This window comes from Nematostella vectensis, chromosome 1, assembly GCF_932526225.1.
Source record: "Nematostella vectensis chromosome 1, jaNemVect1.1, whole genome shotgun sequence".
Taxonomy (NCBI): Eukaryota; Metazoa; Cnidaria; class Anthozoa; order Actiniaria; family Edwardsiidae; genus Nematostella; species Nematostella vectensis.
In genome coordinates this window covers 1,855,358-1,875,380 of record NC_064034.1, presented here as the reverse complement: position 1 = coordinate 1,875,380, position 20,023 = coordinate 1,855,358, and the positions used below count along the sequence as shown (strand labels likewise).

At 39.9% G+C, this 20,023-nt stretch overlaps 1 protein-coding gene and 1 long non-coding RNA gene across 4 annotated transcripts; one reads left to right on the top strand and one right to left on the bottom strand.

Moving 5' to 3' along the window:
- Positions 1-769: 769 nt before the first annotated feature.
- Positions 770-20,014, bottom strand: LOC5516368 (transmembrane protein 209). Of its 3 annotated transcripts, none has more exons than XM_032386132.2 (17): positions 19,728-20,014; positions 18,554-18,612; positions 18,136-18,267; positions 17,792-17,919; positions 17,296-17,363; positions 15,410-15,447; positions 15,196-15,282; positions 14,835-14,934; positions 12,085-12,151; positions 9,699-9,761; positions 9,204-9,300; positions 8,335-8,460; positions 7,601-7,698; positions 6,989-7,106; positions 3,071-3,165; positions 1,466-1,539; positions 770-1,161 (listed from the first exon to the last, which is right to left on the bottom strand). In XM_032386132.2, the coding sequence occupies exons 1-17, from the start codon at positions 19,862-19,864 to the stop codon at positions 1,104-1,106; spliced, it is 1,545 nt and encodes a 514-aa protein (XP_032242023.1). In that variant the 5' UTR covers positions 19,865-20,014; the 3' UTR covers positions 770-1,103. The 3 variants fall into 3 exon arrangements, with proteins under 3 accessions (XP_032242023.1, XP_048580919.1, XP_001636404.2); XM_048724962.1 differs by lacking the exon at positions 19,728-20,014 and adding an exon at positions 19,557-19,560; XM_001636354.3 differs by lacking the exon at positions 19,728-20,014 and adding an exon at positions 18,759-18,780.
- Positions 4,895-6,160, top strand: LOC116620349. The gene is made up of 3 exons (XR_004297136.2): positions 4,895-5,093; positions 5,762-5,865; positions 5,946-6,160. It is a non-coding gene; the product is annotated as an uncharacterized LOC116620349 (long non-coding RNA).
- Positions 20,015-20,023: the final 9 nt, after the last annotated feature.

Genomic DNA, 20,023 nt, shown 5'->3' with positions numbered 1-20,023 from the left:
TTATGGACGCCAAATTATTAGCAAAATAAATATATACATATGGTAAATTTGTAACTCGCAAATCGGATGCCGGAAATGAGAAGACTGTCTGGTAAGTACTTCTTCCATATAACCTCATCTCCTTCTATGCGAAGATTCTTATGACGTATTAAAATGTCAACAAAAACGATAATAACAAAAATACAAAAGTATAAAAATATGAAAGTAAAGTTACAAAAGTCAATGCAATAATAGTTCGCTTGCTTTCTTAAAAGCGTTAAGACTGGCTGCCCTTGCAGTTAGCTCCGGCAGACAGTTCCAATCCCTGATGGTCCGCGGGAAGAACGATTTTTTTGTGATAGTTCTTGAAGGTGGTACGTTGTAGCTTTGGCTATTCATATGCCTGCTAATTCTATCCATCGGCGGGACTAGTTGGTAGGCCATCCGTGGCAACAAGGCCAGGATTTATCGTATACTTAAGCTCTTGCTGTTTGCAAGAGCTTCACACATCGAGCTCTGCGATAAGTATTCGATGGTCCCAAACCTGGTCATTTGACCATTTACGGAAATCATTGGTTCTATTCACTTCCGTTTCATTTGCGCATGCTCACTGAAGCAGGTTTGAGAGCCAATTAGAATCGCCCCAACAATTGATTATCCCAGAGACTTTACCTAGCCGCTGGCATAAGGGTACGTGGGCTCTGGGAATGAGATTGGTCAAATAGTCGATCCCTAATGGAGGTATAAAAGCACATGACGGCGCGAAAAATAATAAGGCACACGCTTAAACTGCTTATATAGAAAAACATATAATTCAGAAATACAACCTAGTTAATATACAGTAACGTCGAGTTCCAGCGTTATTCAGTTATTTGCTAAAAGTTCCACAGTAAACAAAATAGTGAACGCGATACAAAATATATTTTAAAATGAAGCAGCATGAGACTTGAGTAAAGAGAAAGATCAACCATAATCACTTGGCCGGAGTATGCTAGCCTAGAGTCTTTGGGATAACTAGCATTGACTCATGAGTAAGGTCGTGGTAGTGTAACGTGACCATCTGTTAGAGCCAGATCGTGACCATGTCACGCAATAGACGCAGTCGAGTATCCCACTGGATGTGCTCACTTCTTGTTCATGATACACATAATGTTTACTCCTGAGAGGCCCAAATTCACACGCCTGAAGACAACCAGGAAAAATAAATAAATATAGGAGAAAATTGAATAAAGACAAGAAATTCATCTAGAGTGCGTGTCTAGGGGGAGGGGGGTTGGTGGTCTGTCTTAGCCTCACATTCCCTTGAGTAAGTACGCAGCTGCTTTGTCTCCTATTATCTTTGTTCTACAAAGGAGTTGTTTTGTCTCTATTCTTCTCGTTCTTTGTGTAGAGGTGCGGATATTGTTCATTTGCCCAATCAAATTGCAGCTTGTAAGAGCTGCGTACTGACCCATTCCCTTGGCAGACTCTACGAGAGCCTTCTTACCCTAACATCCCGTAATGCTCGGTTTTGATGTGATGAAGGAAGAAGATGATGGCGTGAAAAAGGTTGTTGCGGCCCTAGTGATAAAGAAAGTAATAGTAAATGAGTATTCACGGAAGCATGGGAATTTTCGCGGGAATCGTATAATGATGAAAGGGCTTATGTATCATGCAATTGATGTCAAACAATATCATTTGTATCAATAGTTAGCCTGGATGGCGCAATTGAGACGGTAAGGTAAGAACTTCTGGTGACGACACCGACGTTATTTTCTTTGAAAGTCTAGCTACTATTCCAGACATTCAGATACCATTTGGTGCGATAACTACAAACCTTGTATGATAACAGGATAACAACACATTACTTGGGAATTACTATTTCACCTTGGGAATAAGTATATGCCGTAATGATAACTATAGAATCAAAAAGCCCAAACTGTCGCGATCTCGTACCAGAACAATGAATACAATACACCAAAAACTGGAATTCGACTCTGCCAAATTTTTGTCTTAAATAAGACTTCTTCAAGGCAGACTGAAGAAGGTGAATCGTTACAAGCTTATTTACATCAGAATAGTGGCGCGAGATGCAAAAACATTACAACTGACAAAAACGCGCATTTTCTAGAATAGCGCGCGCTATGGATAAAAAGACTTTACACATCTCTACGTGGGTTCCTACTACAAAAAAAGTCATCACTATTAAGACCCCGCGGGTAGATAGACTTAATATAACTACATATATCTTAGGGGTAACTTATTTCCTTTGGAATTACTAAATACATTGAGGGTAATTATATGCCTTAACAAAACACACCTTGGGGACAACTAAATACTTCGGGGTAACTACATACCTTGGGGATAACTAGATACCCTGAGGATCAATACATACCTTGGGGGCAACTAGATACCCTTGGGATAAATACATACCTTAGGGGTAGCTGCATATCTTTGGAATAGCTACGTACCTTGGAGATAAGTGCACACCTGGGATAGCTATATACCTTTGGGATGACTACATAACTTGGGGATAACTACATAACTTGGGGGTAACTACATAACTTGGGAATAACTACACACCTGAGATAACTATATACCTCGAGGATAACAACATACCTCGGGGATAACTACATACCTTCGGGATAAATACAAACCTTGGGGGTAACTACATAACTTGGGGATAACTAGATAACTTGGGGAAAACTACATAACTTGGGGATAACTACATAACTTGGGGATAACTACATAACTTGGGGAAAACTACATAACTTGGGGATAACAACATACCTCGTGGATAACTACATAACTTGGGGGTAACGACATACCTTGAGGATAACTACATGCCTTGGGAGCAATTACATAACTTAGGGGTAACTACATAACTTGGGAATAACTACATAACTTGGGGATGACTACATAACTTGGGGATCATTACAAACCTTGGGGACAACTACATACTTGGGGATCATTACAAACCTTGGGGATAACTACATACCTTGGGGATAACTACATACCTTGGGGATAACTACATACCTTGGGAGCAACTACATACCCTGTGGATAAATACATACCTTGAGGATAAAACCATTACCTGGGAATAGCTGCATACCTTTGGGATGTCGTAGACTTCGTCCTTGACCACGATCTTGTAGTGCGGCGGGTGCAGACGAGCCATGTAGATGGACAAGTCGCTCTTCCTGGCATCTAAGCATGGGGAAAAGAAGGTAAGTACCCCAGATAACAGACAGATGTACAAAGGGACCGCCACCTCTAGGACTAACCGCATGTAACCCAACCATCCAATAATTAACATTAATTTTCAAAGAACATTAAAGCGATACCTCTATTCAGCGGCAACCCTCAGAACCGTAAAGATGGTCGCTGATATAGAGGAAGCAAAATGAAGCAAATTTGTTAAAACTTGATATTTTGTGACCAAGTAAGGTGAACGCTTTATGGAGGCTTGCAGCTTCAGTGTAACTCTATAAAGTCACGCTCTTTGTCTCACCGACGTGTTACACTCCTGCGCACTCATACATTTCTCTACCAGTTTTAGCGGCACCAGACTATAATTTAGAAAAAAATATAAAAACATTGTCGGTGCAAATGATAAATGTTAGTTCTAGTGATTTTAAAACTGTATAAAAATAAAGATATAATTTACCCATTTTCCATATATTCAGCAGAAAATGATTTTTCGATAATAAAAATATCATTGGGACTGACAATTACAATTTGCACCGACAACACTATGGTTCTATTCATGAATCCATGTATCGCAGCACGCCGATGATTGATAGGAATCAAATAAACAAATAAATTAAGTGTATACTCGAAACGAATTCATGTTTTTAAAAAAAGTAATATTCTATTCGTTGTGTACCTTAAAACACCTGCATAAACACCTTCAGTGCCCAGTTTTTTTTATTTTATTAGTTTCTATCTACAGAGTTACGATTCGTAAAAAAAAAATGCAACGAGGTGTTGTAGGTGGCTGGTAGCGCTTGCTAACAGACGTATAGAAGTGTAGAAGTATAATTATAGATTTGAATAGCGCTAAAAAGGATAGATATTAACAGCCGTTTCGAGGCTACTGTCGCTTCATCAGTGTCAAGAGGGAGGAGCCTCGAAACGTCTGTAATATATATCCTCCTTAGTGCACTTTACAAATCTATAATCATACTACACAATGTACGACACAGTTCCATGGTGCATCCTCACCTTACAAATCTATAATCATACTACACGATGTACGACACAGTTCCATGGTGCATCCTCACCTTACAAATCTATAATCATACTACACGATGTACGACACAGTTCCATGGTGCATCCTTACTTTACAAATCTATAATCATACTACACGATGTACGACACAGTTCCATAGTGCATCCTTACTTTACAAATCTATAATCATACTACACGATGTACGACACAGTTCCATAGTGCATCCTTACTTTACAAATCTATAATCATACTACACGATGTACGACACAGTTCCATGGTGCATCCTTACTTTACAAATCTATAATCATACTACACGATGTACGACACAGTTCCATAGTGCATCCTTACTTTACAAATCTATAATCATACTACACGATGTACGACACAGTTCCATGGTGCATCCTTACTTTACAAATCTATAATCATACTACACGATGTACGACACAGTTCCATGGTGCATCCTTACTTTACAAATCTATAATCATACTACACGATGTACGACACAGTTCTATGGTGCATCCTTAACTGTATAAAGTATGCGTATAAAAGTGTATAAAAAAGGTTCATGAAATACACCCAAAAGTCTAATTCATTTTTAACGGTTATCGTGGTCCTCTAAGCAACACATGATACAGATTGATACAGATGCCTTTTCGCGAGATTTATGACAAATGATACTCTGCAAACGACGGGACTAATTATCAGAAACGGTAAAAATGATTGGTGGAATTACAAATGAGCCAATATAGCAATATAGCAGTAACTAATAAAGTGCTGTACTTCTACTTTTTATCTCAATCGTATCGGTTCAGTATCAATTGGTTCTACGATTCAAGGGATGTTTTCACGTGTTCTGCTGCTGTTATTCATCCTGCGGTGCGCTAATGCCACAGACCAAGAAGGAGGTTTGTTTTAGAAGTCTTTTCTGAACTTGTCTGAGCAAAAACGTAGTTTGGGATTTTGTACGAAAGTGTTTTTTTTGATAGGCTTTCCATTGGAGAATGAACAAGAGCATTCACGGTTTTTTTTCGAATGCGATATATTATGCTGATTCGGTAAAATGGTACAGAATTTGCAGACACATAAATACTTTGATTTTGTAAGGTATATACATAGTAACAATTAATAATAAAGAACAAATCTTCAGATATTTTTCAGAACAACAAAAGCTTACGGACCAGTATACTTAACAATTTCCGACCATCATCTAAACGTGACACAAATTGAACAAAAAACTTCCACAACAGCATCAAATGGTTTCAATTCAAATTTTTAATTAAAGCACAAAGTTCCACGATTTCTCAAATTTGAAAATGTAATTCAAAGATTTCTCAAATACGAGTCCAGAAAACGTTTTTCAATCTAATTAAAATGTTAATCCCTTGTTTGCCATATTCGGTAGTATAGATAAATAATAATAAAAAAAAACCTTCAGTGTCAATAGCATTGAACACGGATATACAGTAATAATAAGATACTAAAGGAATAACGAGGATACTCCTGTACTCCAGTATCCTAATAAATCCGAAACAAGTGTCAAGTGCCCCGAATTGTTTTTTATTTCTATCACCAGAGCAGCGCGTTTGCACCCAGGAGTGCGTCAGTAGTGAGCGATGTGGGGACGAGAGGAGCATGAAGGCGCCGGGCGTGTGTCCAGGCGACCTCGTCTGCTGCGCGGTAAGTATGACTGGCCTCGAATGGCCTCTTTTCTTTTATTATTGGGAAGTTGAGATGTATTGTATGTGTTTTACTTCCAGTTTGCCATTGATCATCAGTGACGTTCGCGAGCTACGGGTAACCCATAACAAGAAGCAATAAAATAAAATACTTACAGATGAAAGTAAAATCGGGCCCTCAAAACACTTAAAAGCAAAAAAATTATAGGTCGGCACCGAAGGATATTACAATTCTGCTAAGGCAGCAAAAGTGTACAAAAAGAAGCAAAATTATTAAAGAAGATGTGTGTAAACTATGCCAAACGTTATGTAATTGTTTGCACATTCGCTATCTAGTCCAGGCCGAGATGGCCAAGATTAGCCACCGCTCACTTCATGTGCGACTCTAGATGAAATGAAGAAACAATCAACTATGTACATTTGCGTACTTTGCGGTATACTCTATGAAATTAACTCTAAACTACACCTGCCTCGTTTTTTACTCATCAATAACAAGTAAATGCAAGCTATTAATAATCTTCAAAGCGAAAGCTCGAAGAGTGAGTAAAAATATTAAACACAATTAGTGTCAATTCATAATATGATATATGATATATTTCTCCAAATCAACTCCATAACTTCTAGGGCGGCGTTTATTAAACATACTTGTTGATGGTTGCTAGGGTGCGGCCTCTAATCTAACAAACGCTGTCAAACGAAAGGCATTTGAGAAAAGAAACGCGTTTGACTGGTTTTACCAGCCGGTTTGTCAAGTGCTATAACTAGAAAGACTACAGGCGAGCTGCAGAAAAACTGTTCTGCGAAAAAAATGGTCTGCGTAGGCGTTGTGTAGACAAGGTATCAATCAACACAAGGTTGAAAAGGTATGTTAAACGCCTCTGTGAAACAGAGTAGTTGCGCTGACGTTTCGAGCCCTTCGTCAGAGCAAAAGAAAACTCAAGACACTTGACGTCAAAAGAGAACTCAAGACACTTGCAGTTTGTCAAGTGTCTTGAGAAAAGAAACTTTGACTCGTATTACCAGCCGGTTTATCGTGTGTCTTGAGGAAAAAAACCTGTTTGACTTGTCTTACCAGCCGGTTTATCAGGTGTCTTGAGGAAAGAAACCTGTTTGACTTGTCTTACCAGCCGGTTTATCAGGTGTCTTGAGGAAGTGAAGTCCTGTGAAGGTACGCCCATCCGGGAACCTAGGGTCTGCAGGCAGCCTCGAGTCCATGTAGGTACAGAAAAGGTGCATCACGATCTGTGCATAAGGAGACACTCATTTCACGCTAATGCAGGCATACGCCCCTTTTTTCTTCCGGTCTACTTCTCAACCACTCAAACATTCGCAGCGGAAACAGCGCCGTGCAATTTATCACAATATCCACACGGGTCTGGTATTATTAGTTGTCTTTTTTTCGTCCAGCTAGGGGAGGACCCATGTAACAGAACATGTGCCGTGCAAATTTTTGAGCGGTGAAACATTCGAGTGGTACGAAAGGAAGTGTCAAAACAAAAATATTAATGTGGTTAAAAATGCTAAAAAAAATCAGCAGTTTTTTCTCTCTAATATCTCAGTTAATAACACCCCGCAAATAAGGTGTCCTTATGCGTCGGGTTCCATTGAGATGGATCTAATAAAATGTTGGTAGTGGTGGAACTATTGTTGGTGATGATCCCAAATAATGTAGATGCGGATGATAGTGACCTTGCTGTGATTCATAATCATATCAATAATCCTACTTCTCTTCCTACCTGGGAATCAGCAAATAAGTCTTGTTCCCAAGGTTTCCCGCGAAACATTCCACCCGAGTTCCATCGATAGACGCCAAGACACCCGCCCTTGGAGAGCTCTAGAGGACAAAGGCAGCGTAGGAAATGAGAATTATGAAAAAACAGTTTCACACTCGTTAGCAGTAAATCCGAGAGCACAGGAGCATGGGACATGGGCCTGCATAAAAATGGTGCGTGTCTACCTGGAACAATACCATTAAGCCACAAGAACCATATTTTTTTTTTGTATTCTTAAGACCCTTGGAGATGCTTGTTTTCAAGTAGGCTTTAGCTTATTTCGAGTTTCGCACTAAGCGTACTTCCAAGAAAATCCCGAAAAATGTGTTGTTGTCGCCTACATAACAAAATAAATTCCGGCATAGAAGATTTGGATATGTTTTCCTCTCCCATACAATATTGCTTTAGTCCTACCATTTCTATGTATTTATTAACAACATTTTGTGGAAGAAAGCGAGAAAGCGAATCGTAATAAAACCTCTTAAAGGAAAACTGGATTTACTCATCTAACAATAAAGAAACAATTGAGTATTATTTACATAATCAAGAGCACATTTTGTCGCAGGGTATACAACATCAGGGGGGGGGGGGGGGGGTTAAAAGCGAGTTGATTTTTTTATAGTATGATTTTCGCTCCCACCCCCTAGATCCTCCCAGAACATTTGTAATTCAAATTGCACTCACTGTATTGCTCTCACCTCTTATCCTCTGCACGAGGTACTCTTGGTTGGTAGATGCCTCCAAATAAGGGATGATGGCGCGTAACTGAGGAACCTGGTCCGCTTTGGTTACAGCGACTTGTCGTAGTGAGCTAAGACTTATCGCTGCAAATGAAATCAAGTGTGGGTCATGGCGTACAGCACAAAGATTCTACGAAAACCAGGTAGGTAGAAAGGAGTTACCACCTTTTCTACTACTAGGCAGCCACACTGGAAAAAGCCTCGGAGCTCGAAATTCAAATACTACGTTGATGTCATTCACACGTCTTTGAGCAGTGTTAATTGTCTGGATTCGAGAAATGTTTATCCTCTGAAAATGTCGAGAAGATACGTAATAATGAGGAAATTGCGTTTGTCGGGTTTGATCATTAGCCGGCCTAGATATAACGTTGACGGGAAAGTGTTGACGGATAGACAGAAGTACAGTATTTTCAGCTCAATAGGTCGATACTTAATGTAGGATGGCCGACTACAGCTTAATAGGTCGATACTTGATGTAGGATGGCCGAGTACAGCTTAATAGGTCGATACTTGATGTAGGATGGCCGAGTACAGCTTAATAGGTCGATACTTCATGTAGGATGGCCGAGTAGTAATGCTAACGATGGTATTCTTGATTTGAGATTTTGTACAAAACCCGTGTGTTACCAAGATTAATTATAAGGATATGTTTTTGCCTTTAAACAGGCCATATAATGTGTTTTTCCATCAGCAGAGAAATCGATTTCGATCAAGATAGGGCGAAACTCACGGCAAAGAATAGGGATCCAAGTTCCTTGAATATAACCATTTGCCACACTGCGAGAAATTAAAGATTACGAATGTTTAAAAAAGTTGCAAATATTTACTTCCTATCTGCAGCTCCTGGCACCCAATACGACACAGAACGTCATTCACAGAGTCGATCTGCTCCACGAGTCGAACCAGAATGGTCTGACAAAGCCACTGAAAAACAGAATTACACAGGTTATACGACAAACATAGCATCAGTTTTATAGCTCAAAAGGAGTTCAATCCATATTTCTTTTAATGCCGGTGGACTAGTTTTAACAATTACATTTTCAATTTTTTTTCGTGCATTTCATTCATTTTGTTTCATTGTCATGTGCGTAGAGGTAAGAGTGCGCGAAGATTAGAATAGAAACTACCTCAACTACCAGAATGCAGCGCGCACCTTAAGTTTGCATCAAATGATGTCACACACTGCATGATGGTAGTTGAAGTAGGTTTCCATGTCTATTGTGCGTGCATGCTTATAGCTGGAATACCCTATTGAATATACAATAATACAAGATTAGTGGCTGATCAGAGTATGAATGGAATATGGAGGGCCTTGTGTGTACCTTACGGCAGTTTTCTGTCCAGTGATCCAGGTCTGCACGTGTGATGCCCAACTTATTCCAGATCTGCAGAAGGATAGGATCAATGGTATAACTAGGAAGAGTACAGACAAGCTGGAGAAAGGATTCAATGGTATAACTAGGGAGACTACAGACAAGCTGGAGAAAGGATTCAATGGTAGAACTATGGGAAGACTACAGACAAGCTAGAGAAAGGATTCAATGGTAGAACTAGGGAGACTACAGACAAGCTGGAGAAAGGATTCAATGGTAGAACTAGGAAGACTACAGACAAGCTGGAGAAAGGATTCAATGGTATAACTAGAAAGAGTACAGACAAGCTGGAGAAAGGATTCAATGGTAGAACTAGGGAGACTACAGACAAGCTGGAGAAAGGATTCAATGGTAGAACTATAGAAAGACAACAGACAAGCTGGGGAAAGAATTCAAAAGTAGAACTATAGGAAGACTACTGACAAGCTGGAGAAAGGATTCAATGGTAGAACTAGGGAGACTACAGACAAGCTGGAGAAAGGATTCAATGGTAGAACTAGGAAGACTACAGACAAGCTGGAGAAAGGATTCAATGGTAGAACTAGAAAGAGTACAGACAAGCTGGAGAAAGGATTCAATGGTAGAACTAGGGAGACTACAGACAAGCTGGAGAAAGGATTCAATGGTAGAACTATAGAAAGACAACAGACAAGCTGGGGAAAGGATTCAAAAGTAGAACTATAGGAAGACTACTGACAAGCTGGAGAAAGGATTCAATGGTATAACTATAGGAAGACTACAGACAAGCTGGAGAAAGGATTCAATGGTAGAACTAGGGAGACTACAGACAAGCTGGAGAAAGGATTCAATGGTAGAACTAAAGGAAGACTACAGACAAGCTGGAGAAAGGATTCAATGGTATAACTAGGAAGACTACAGACAAGCTGGAGAAAGGATTCAATGGTAGAACTATAGGAAGACTACAGACAAGCTGGAGAAAGGATTCAATGGTAGAACTATAGGAAGACTACAGACAAGCTGGAGAAAGGATTCATTGGTAGAAATATAGGAAGACTACAAACAAGCTGGAGAAAGGATTCAATGGTAGAACTAGGGAGACTACAGACAAGCTGGAGAAAGGATTCAATGGTATAACTATAGGAAGACTACAGACAAGCTGGAGAAAGGATTCAATGGTATAACTATAGGAAGACTACAAACAAGCTGGAGAAAGGATTCAATGGTAGAACTAGGAAGAGTACAGACAAGCTGGAGAAAGGACTCAATGGTAGAACTAGGGAGACTACAGACAAGCTGGAGAAAGGATTAAATGGTATAACTAGGAAGAGTACAGACAAGCTGGAGGAAGGATTCAATGGTAGAACTAGGGAAACTACAGACAAGCTGGAGAAAGGATTCAATGGTATAACTAGGAAGAGTACAGACAAGCTGGAGAAAGGATTCAATGGTAGAACTAGGGAGACTACAGACAAGCTGGAGAAAGGATTCAATGGTATAACTAGGAAGAGTACAGACAAGCTGGAGAAAGGACTCAATGGTAGAACTAGGGAGACTACAGACAAGCTGGAGAAAGGATTAAATGGTATAACTAGGAAGAGTACAGACAAGCTGGAGGAAGGATTCAATGGTAGAACTAGGGAGACTACAGACAAGCTGGAGAAAGGATTCAATGGTATAACTAGGAAGAGTACAGACAAGCTGGAGGAAGGATTCAATGGTAGAACTAGGGAAACTACAGACAAGCTGGAGAAAGGATTCAATGGTATAACTAGGAAGAGTACAGACAAGCTGGAGAAAGGATTCAATGGTAGAACTAGGGAGACTACAGACAAGCTGGAGAAAGGATTCAATGGTATAACTAGGAAGAGTACAGACAAGCTGGAGAAAGGACTCAATGGTAGAACTAGGGAGACTACAGACAAGCTGGAGAAAGGATTAAATGGTATAACTAGGAAGAGTACAGACAAGCTGGAGGAAGGATTCAATGGTAGAACTAGGGAGACTACAGACAAGCTGGAGAAAGGATTCAATGGTATAACTAGGAAGAGTACAGACAAGCTGGAGAAAGGATTCAATGGTAGAACTAGGAAGATTACAGACAAGCTGGAGAAAGGATTCAATGGTAGAACTAGGGAGACTACAGACAAGCTGGAGAAAGGATTCAACAGTAGAACTATAGGAAGACTACAGAACACTAGGTCGTCTACTCATAACATACACCTTTAATCCACTGTTGACTTCTTGTTACAAATACTAACGTAGTTGGACTATTCATTAGCCCAAAGGAGAGAACACTTCATATTGACTATTGCCACAGCCAAAACTACTTCACCTCTCGCTTTCTTCCCTAGTAATAACAAATAAATGAACTCACTTCATCAGCCCTAGTACTAGAGTAACCTGAATCCCCATCATCATGTGATGAACTGACATCAGGAGACCTGAAAACATCACACAATATTAATCTGCAGCATTTCATCTCACTCTACAGTACACTTGACTTATGCCAGGAGACCTGAAAACATCACACAATATTAATCTGCAGCATTTCATGTCACTCTACAGTACACTTGACTTATGCCAGGATACCTGAACAACACACAAAATATCAATCTGCAGCATTTCGTATCACTCTACAGTACACTTGATTTACGCCAGGATACCTGAACAACACACAGAATATCAATCTGCAGCATTTCGTATCACTCTACAGTACAGGTGACTGACATCAGATATATATATATATATATATATATATATATATATATATATTTTTTTTTTTTTCTTAAGTTTGGGGCGCCGTGCTCGAAAAGTATGTGTCACTGATTTGCCCTAATCCCGGTTTGCCCTAATTTCCAATTCTTATAAAATCAAAATAAGAATTTATCTTATTTAGCAAAGCCATCTTTAATTATGTGGATCTACGAAGAGCATTTTAGAAATTGTTTACGTGATAATTGCATGCTCTTTGAATCACAAATTCATCCGTTTGGATCCATAGACTTTCGTCGAAAAACAAGCATGAAATTTGGCATATAACAATAATCTTATTAAGTTTTACTGATTCAACTTAATAAAAATTCAACAAATCTTTTTCTCACTTATCTTTTTTTTACCTTTTGCCGTAGACAGATGGCTTTGTATCAATATCTGTCAAACACAGCGGCGTTTGTACTTTACTTACTTCTGAATGAAAAAAAGGCTCTAAAAAGTCACATTCAAAATAATTATTGTAACCTGATGATAAAAGCATTGAGAAAGAAGCAATAGTATATTCCGGAAGTGCTTAAAGACGGTAATTTATAGTTTTGGCTGTCTACATAGCCATAAAAATGTGTTTAGAAAGTTTGACGAGCTAAATATTTTTAAATGCTGCTAATTATGTTGCTTTTTTTTGCGAGCGTTATCTTTATTATATGATTGCATGAATTGACACAACGTTTATATGTACCTAAATCCCTCCAAAATATATTTTAAATGCAAAAACTAATTCCTATTAACTTTTTAAAATTGAATTTTATTTGAATTGAATTTGAATTTTCCCGCTGATAATAACGCCAACTACGTAATTACTACAGCACATGTGAGTATGAGAGTTAGTTACTAATTAGGTCATGTAAGATTTTTTAAATTCTCTTTCGTATATTTTGAACAGGCTTTCGACGCAAACTGTCCGGAATTGGGTACCGTACGTTATTGGGGCAACACACTGTATTTGCTTGATTTGATTAATAAATTTACTGTATTTTTGGCCCAACTAACACAAATATTTGATAATGAAAGCAATTTAATATTTTCCAAGTATAATTTTCTATAATGTATTTGTACCCCAATAATTAGAATCTCTGCTTTATTTTTGCAATTAGAAGTATAAACAACAAAAGATAACCATGCCAAATAGAGACGAGAGAAGTCACAAAGTTTTTGTGATCGCAATAACTCAACTCAAACTTATTTTGAAGATTTAATTTTGGGAAGTCAGTCAGGGGCAGATCCAGCATTTTTGGAGGGTAGGGGCACCTGCCTGAAGATGGGGACAGTAATACAGACATGTACCCAGGTATTCAGACATGTACCTAGGTATTCAGACATGTACCCAGGTATTCAGACATGTACCCAGGTATTCAGACATGTACCCAGGTATTCAGACATGTACCCAGGTATTCAGACATGTACCCAGGTATTCAGACATGTACCCAGGTATTCAGACATGTACCCAGGTATTCAGACATGTACCCAGGTATTCAGACATGTACCCAGGTATTCAGACATGTACCTAGGTATTCAGACATGTACCCAGGTATTCAGACATGTACCCAGGTATTCAGACATGTACCCAGGTATTCAGACATGTACCTAGGTATTCAGACATGTACCCAGGTATTCAGACATTTACCCAGGTATTCAGACATGTACCCAGGTATTCAGACATGTACCCAGGTATTCAGACATGTACCCAGGTATTCAGACATGTACCCAGGTATTCAGACATGTACCCAGGTATTCAGACATGTACCCAGGTATTCAGACATGTACCCAGGTATTCAGACATGTACCTAGGTATTCAGACATGTATCCAGGTATTCAGACATGTATCCAGGTATTCAGACATGTACCCAGGTATTCAGACATGTATCCAGGTATTCAGACATGTACCTAGGTATTCAGACATGTACCTAGGTATACAGACATTTACCCGGTATTATTAAAACAAATAATTAGATGATCCTCCGTTAACGAAATTACCTTTTTTGGATGGCCAAGTAGAGTTCAAAATATTTTTTTTTAATCTGCTAGAATTTTCTGGCTTTGTGGACTTTGGTGGGAAAAAAGCCTGCACACTCAAACTATGAGAGGGGAATACATAAAAAAGAGCTGGCAAAGACCAGAAAACAGCAGGCTATCTCTGGCAGTTATTTTGAACCCTGCCATAAGGAGAGGTGGGTGCTAAGAGCCAATTGGGTCAATTAGTGGACTTAAGCCCACAAACATCTCTTCTAACATTTCTGTCCAAAGAGAGGGTGGAACCAATTCCCCCAAAGTCCAACTGGATCTGTCACTTTTATCTATATTGCATTCCTATCTAAAGAACTGCGCAACCATAGAGATGCTCAGATATTATACCTTCTAGCAATCCTGTAAACGCCAAGAGGTGGTGTGTAGTCTTGCCGATATGGCGACCAGTAGGAGGTACCACGCCCAGGGGTTATGGATTCAGGGGAAACTATAAAAAAAAAGATAAAACTAAAAATAAAATATATACAAATTTTCAGTTTTTATCAGAAAGGATACAACAGTGGTAAAGGTGAGACTTTGCTATTCCATAGTTACAGACCAAGTTAGATGTTGGGGAAAAAGATAGACTTTGATACAGTATTGTAGATTGTGCTTTTAGGTTTCCACAAGAAACAAAGAAATAGTAATATATCCATAGTAATATTTTAATGATTTACAGTAGTCTGTAGTCTACTAGCAGATACTTTACCTCTCTGGAGTAAAAGCTCCTCTTTCTCTTGCTCTTTGAGAAAATCTGTAAGCCCCTCCAGGCTGCTTATACAATCACTTGGAGAGTCTGAAAAATCAAAAGAGTTATAGGATTAATTACAGCAGAGGTGCACCTTCTTGGCACAACCCTTACTTGCCTTCTAGGCATGCCCTCTATTTTGTATGTATAAACACACCCTCAATAAGGTACTTACATGGTGACCTAGTGGGTGTGGCACTCCTTGATCGAAGACTGAAGCAGATGAAACATAACACTGAGTTAATCACAGGAGATGGCAGTTGTTTTAATGTGTAATGGCTGTGTTGATGTCTGGTGTGTTATTCACCTATCCCATACCTGGAATCAGGGGTGGCAGTGTTGATGTATGGTGTGTTATTCACCTATCCCATACCTGGGATCAGAGGTGGCTGTGTTGATGTATGGTGAGTATTCACCTACATACAGTATATATAACCTGGTATCAGGGGTGGCTGTGTTATTCACCTATCTCATACCTGGTGTCAGGGGTAACTGTATGGTGTATTATTCACCTATCCCATACCTGGTATCAGGGGTGGCTGTGTTGATGTATTATTCACCTATCCCATACCTGGTATCAGGGGTGGCTGTGTTGATGTATGGTGTATTATTCACCTATCCCATACCTGGTATCAGGGGTGGCTGTGTTGATGTATTATTCACCTATCCCATACCTGGTATCAGGGGTGACTGTGTTGATGTATGGTGTGTTATTCACCTATCCCATACCTGGTATCAGGGGTGACTGTGTTGATGTATGGTGTGTTATTCACCTATCCCATACCTGGTATCAGGGGTGGCTGTGTTGTTGTATGGTGTATTATTCACCTATCCCATACCTGGTATCAGGGGTGGCTGTGTTGATGTATTATTCACCTATCCCATACCTGGTATCAGGGGTGACTGTGTTGATGTATGGTGTGTTATTCACCTATCCCATACCTGGTATCAGGGGTGGCTGTGTTGATGTATGGTGTATTATTCACCTATCCCAGACCTGGTATCAGGGGTGGCTGTGTTGATGTATGGTGTGTTATTCACCTATCCCATACCTGGTATCAGGGGTGACTGTGTTGATCTATGGTGTGTTATTCACCTATCCCATACCTGGTATCAGGGGTGGCTGTGTTGTGGTATGGTGTATTATTCACCTATCCCATACCTGGTATCAGGGGTGGCTGTGTTGATGTATTATTCACCTATCCCATACCTGGTATCAGGGGTGACTGTGTTGATGTATGGTGTGTTATTCACCTATCCCATACCTGGTATCAGGGGTGGCTGTGTTGATGTATGGTGTATTATTCACCTATCCCATACCTGGTATCGGGGGTGGCTGTGTTGATGTATGGTGTGTTATTCACCTATCCCATACCTGGTATCAGGGGTGGCTGTGTTGATGTATGGTGTGTTATTCACCTATCCCATACCTGGGATCAGAGGTGGCTGTGTTGATGTATGGTGAGTATTCACCTACATACAGTATATATAACCTGGTATCAGGGGTGGCTGTGTTATTCACCTATCCCATACCTGGTGTCAGGGGTAACTGTATGGTGTATTATTCACCTATCCCATACCTGGTATCAGGGGTGGCTGTGTTGATTTATTATTCACCTATCCCATACCTGGTATCAGGGGTGGCTGTGTTGATGTATGGTGTATTATTCACCTATCCCATACCTGGTATCAGGGGTGGCTGTGTTGATGTATGGTGTGTTATTCACCTATCCCATACCTGGTATCAGGGGTGGCTGTGTTGATGTATGGTGTATTATTCACCTATCCCATACCTGGTATCAGGGGTGGCTGTGTTGATATATTATTCACCTATCCCATACCTGGTATCAGGGGTGGCTGTGTTGATGTATGGTGTATTATTCACCTATCCCATACCTGGTATCAGGGGTGGCTGTGTTGATGTATGGTGTGTTATTCACCTATCCCATACCTGGTATCAGGGGTGGCTGTGTTGATGTATGGTGTGTTATTCACCTATCCCATACCTGGTATCAGGGGTGGCTGTGTTGATGTATGGTGTGTTATTCACCTATCCCATACCTGGTATCAGGGGTGGCTGTGTTGAGGTATGGTGTTTGGGAGAAGCTGCCAGGAGTTGTACTGCTGGGCTAATGTTACAAAATAATACAAGAGTTAAGAATTAAATAGAAGCAAGAAGCAGTTTTTGAACACTTGTAAGTAAAATGCCTGCAACAACAATGGTACACCAATTGTAACATTACTTTGCAATTTAAAATAAACATCTCCTTGTATATTTGTACTTTTTTTAATCTCCAGGTGACATCTTGTAAATATTTTCAAAAGACAAAGAATAGATGGACAGAGTTTTTGATAAATAATAATAAACTTTGATAAGGCATTTTCAATTGGATATCATACTAATGGTGTAGTAACTTATCTACTGGGGGTATAACCTCTACCTTCCCCTGGTGAGGGTATAACTTCTACCTACCCCTGTGGGGGGTATAACCTCTATCTACCCCTGGTGGGGGTATAACCTCTACTTACCCCTGGTGGGGGTATAACCTCTACCTACCCCTGGTGGGGTGACCTTGTGTTTTCTGGGCGGGGTTGACCCTGTGAAGGGTGAGATTGGGGTGGAGGGTGCGCTGTGGCTAGGGGCCCTAGGCATGTCATCAGGGGATTTCAACTTGAACCCTACGTCTATAGGTAGAAACAAATAATAATTAAAAATTGTGTCAATTAGATGTTTAGTAGGAGGCATCACTAGGTGCAAAAATCATGCCACAGTTTTTTTTTTTATATCTGGGCACTCAAGACCAAAGGCTTAGGATCACATGATTCTACAACATGGAATGCCACAATTATTTTTTTTCTGGTAGAGACCATGCATTGGTCATAAGTTCCTGGTCTGCTGACCTGATTGTCTGACTCCCAGAAGCTTGCATTGCTTGGGTGAGAGGAGGATGGTGTTCTGTGAAATCACTGGCTGAAGATAGTAGAACAGGTCTACAATGAACCCAACACTGAACCACACAGCTAGAATAAGTTCTAAAAGAAAAAAGACAAGCTATTACACAGTGGTTACTGTACCTACCCATTAAGTGACCAACTTCTTTTAATCATTGGTCATTCAAAGATTTAACGCCATCGTTATATGCTGCCATGATTTAATGGCCCTGTCTGTAATTTTGGATGTAATACATACACCAATATTAAGTTTGGTTCTGAGGGTGACCGCTTGATAGAGGTACCAGAGGTATCTTGGCAACTCTCATTTTAAAAACTGAAATTTAACACTTAGAATATTAACAAATACTGCATAATGTATACTCACCTCCATACCAGATGTATGGGTGATGGACATCTAGATAGTAACTTATAGATCCAAACATTCTGCGGGAAATCCCAATACGAAGATGAAATAAATTAACAAACCAAATGAGCCATGATATAGGAGAGTATAGAAAAAGTCCTATACTCACAGATCAAAGAAGATGAATGACGCGAGAGATACTCACTAGGAAAAGTCCTATACTCACAGATCGGAGAAGATGAATGCCGCAAGAGATATTAACTAGGAATGGTCCTATACTCACAAATCGGAGAAGATGAAGGCGGCTAGAGATATTAACTAGGAAAAGTCCTATACTCACAGATTAGAGAAGATGAAGGCGGCTAGAGATATTAACTAGGAAAAGTCCTATACTCACAGATCGGAGAAGATGAAGGCGGCTAGAGATATTAACTAGGAAAAGTCCTATACTCACAGATCGGAGAAGATGAAGGCGGCTAGAGATATTAACTAGGAAAAGTCCTATACTCACAGATCGGAGAAGATGAAGGCGGCTAGAGATATTAACTAGGAAAAGTCCTATACTCACAGATCGGAGAAGATGAAGGCGGCTAGAGATATTAACTAAGAAAAGTCCTATACTCACAGATCGGACAAGATGAAGGCGGCTAGAGATATTAACTAGGAAAAGTCCTATACTCACAGATCAGAGAAGATGAAGGCGGCTAGAGATATTAACTAGGAATGGTCCTATACTCACAAATCGGAGAAGATGAAGGCGGCTAGAGATATTAACTAGGAAAAGTCCTATACTCACAGATTAGAGAAGATGAAGGCGGCTAGAGATATTAACTAGGAAAAGTCCTATACTCACAGATTAGAGAAGATGAAGGCGGCTAGAGATATTAACTAGGAAAAGTCCTATACTCACAGATCGGAGAAGATGAAGGCGGCTAGAGATATTAACTAGGAAAAGTCCTATACTCACAGATCGGAGAAGATGAAGGCGGCTAGAGATATTAACTAGGAAAAGTCCTATACTCACAGATCGGAGAAGATGAAGGCGGCTAGAGATATTAACTAAGAAAAGTCCTATACTCACAGATCGGACAAGATGAAGGCGGCTAGAGATATTAACTAGGAAAAGTCCTATACTCACAGATCAGAGAAGATGAATGTCGCGAGATATATTAACTAAGAAAGGTCCTATACTCACAGATCGGAGAAGATGAATGCCGCGAGAGAGATGTTAACTAGAACCCACGTGAAGGCAGATCTCGATTTCTTCGTCACTTGCCTACGGTTGTAAGCCGCTTCAACCACCGGACTTTGGCTTTTTGCAAGCCTTCGCATATTGGCTGCGAGTTAAGATGAGAACCTTTTTCCTGTGCAGTAAATCCAAAACTAGTGGCCTTGCTGTATTTTAAATTTCGGGTTTAGAGCCCAAACGTTGTCATTTGGTCCGCCATTTCCTCAACTGCTGGTGTGAGACCGCTGGTCATCTTCGGGATA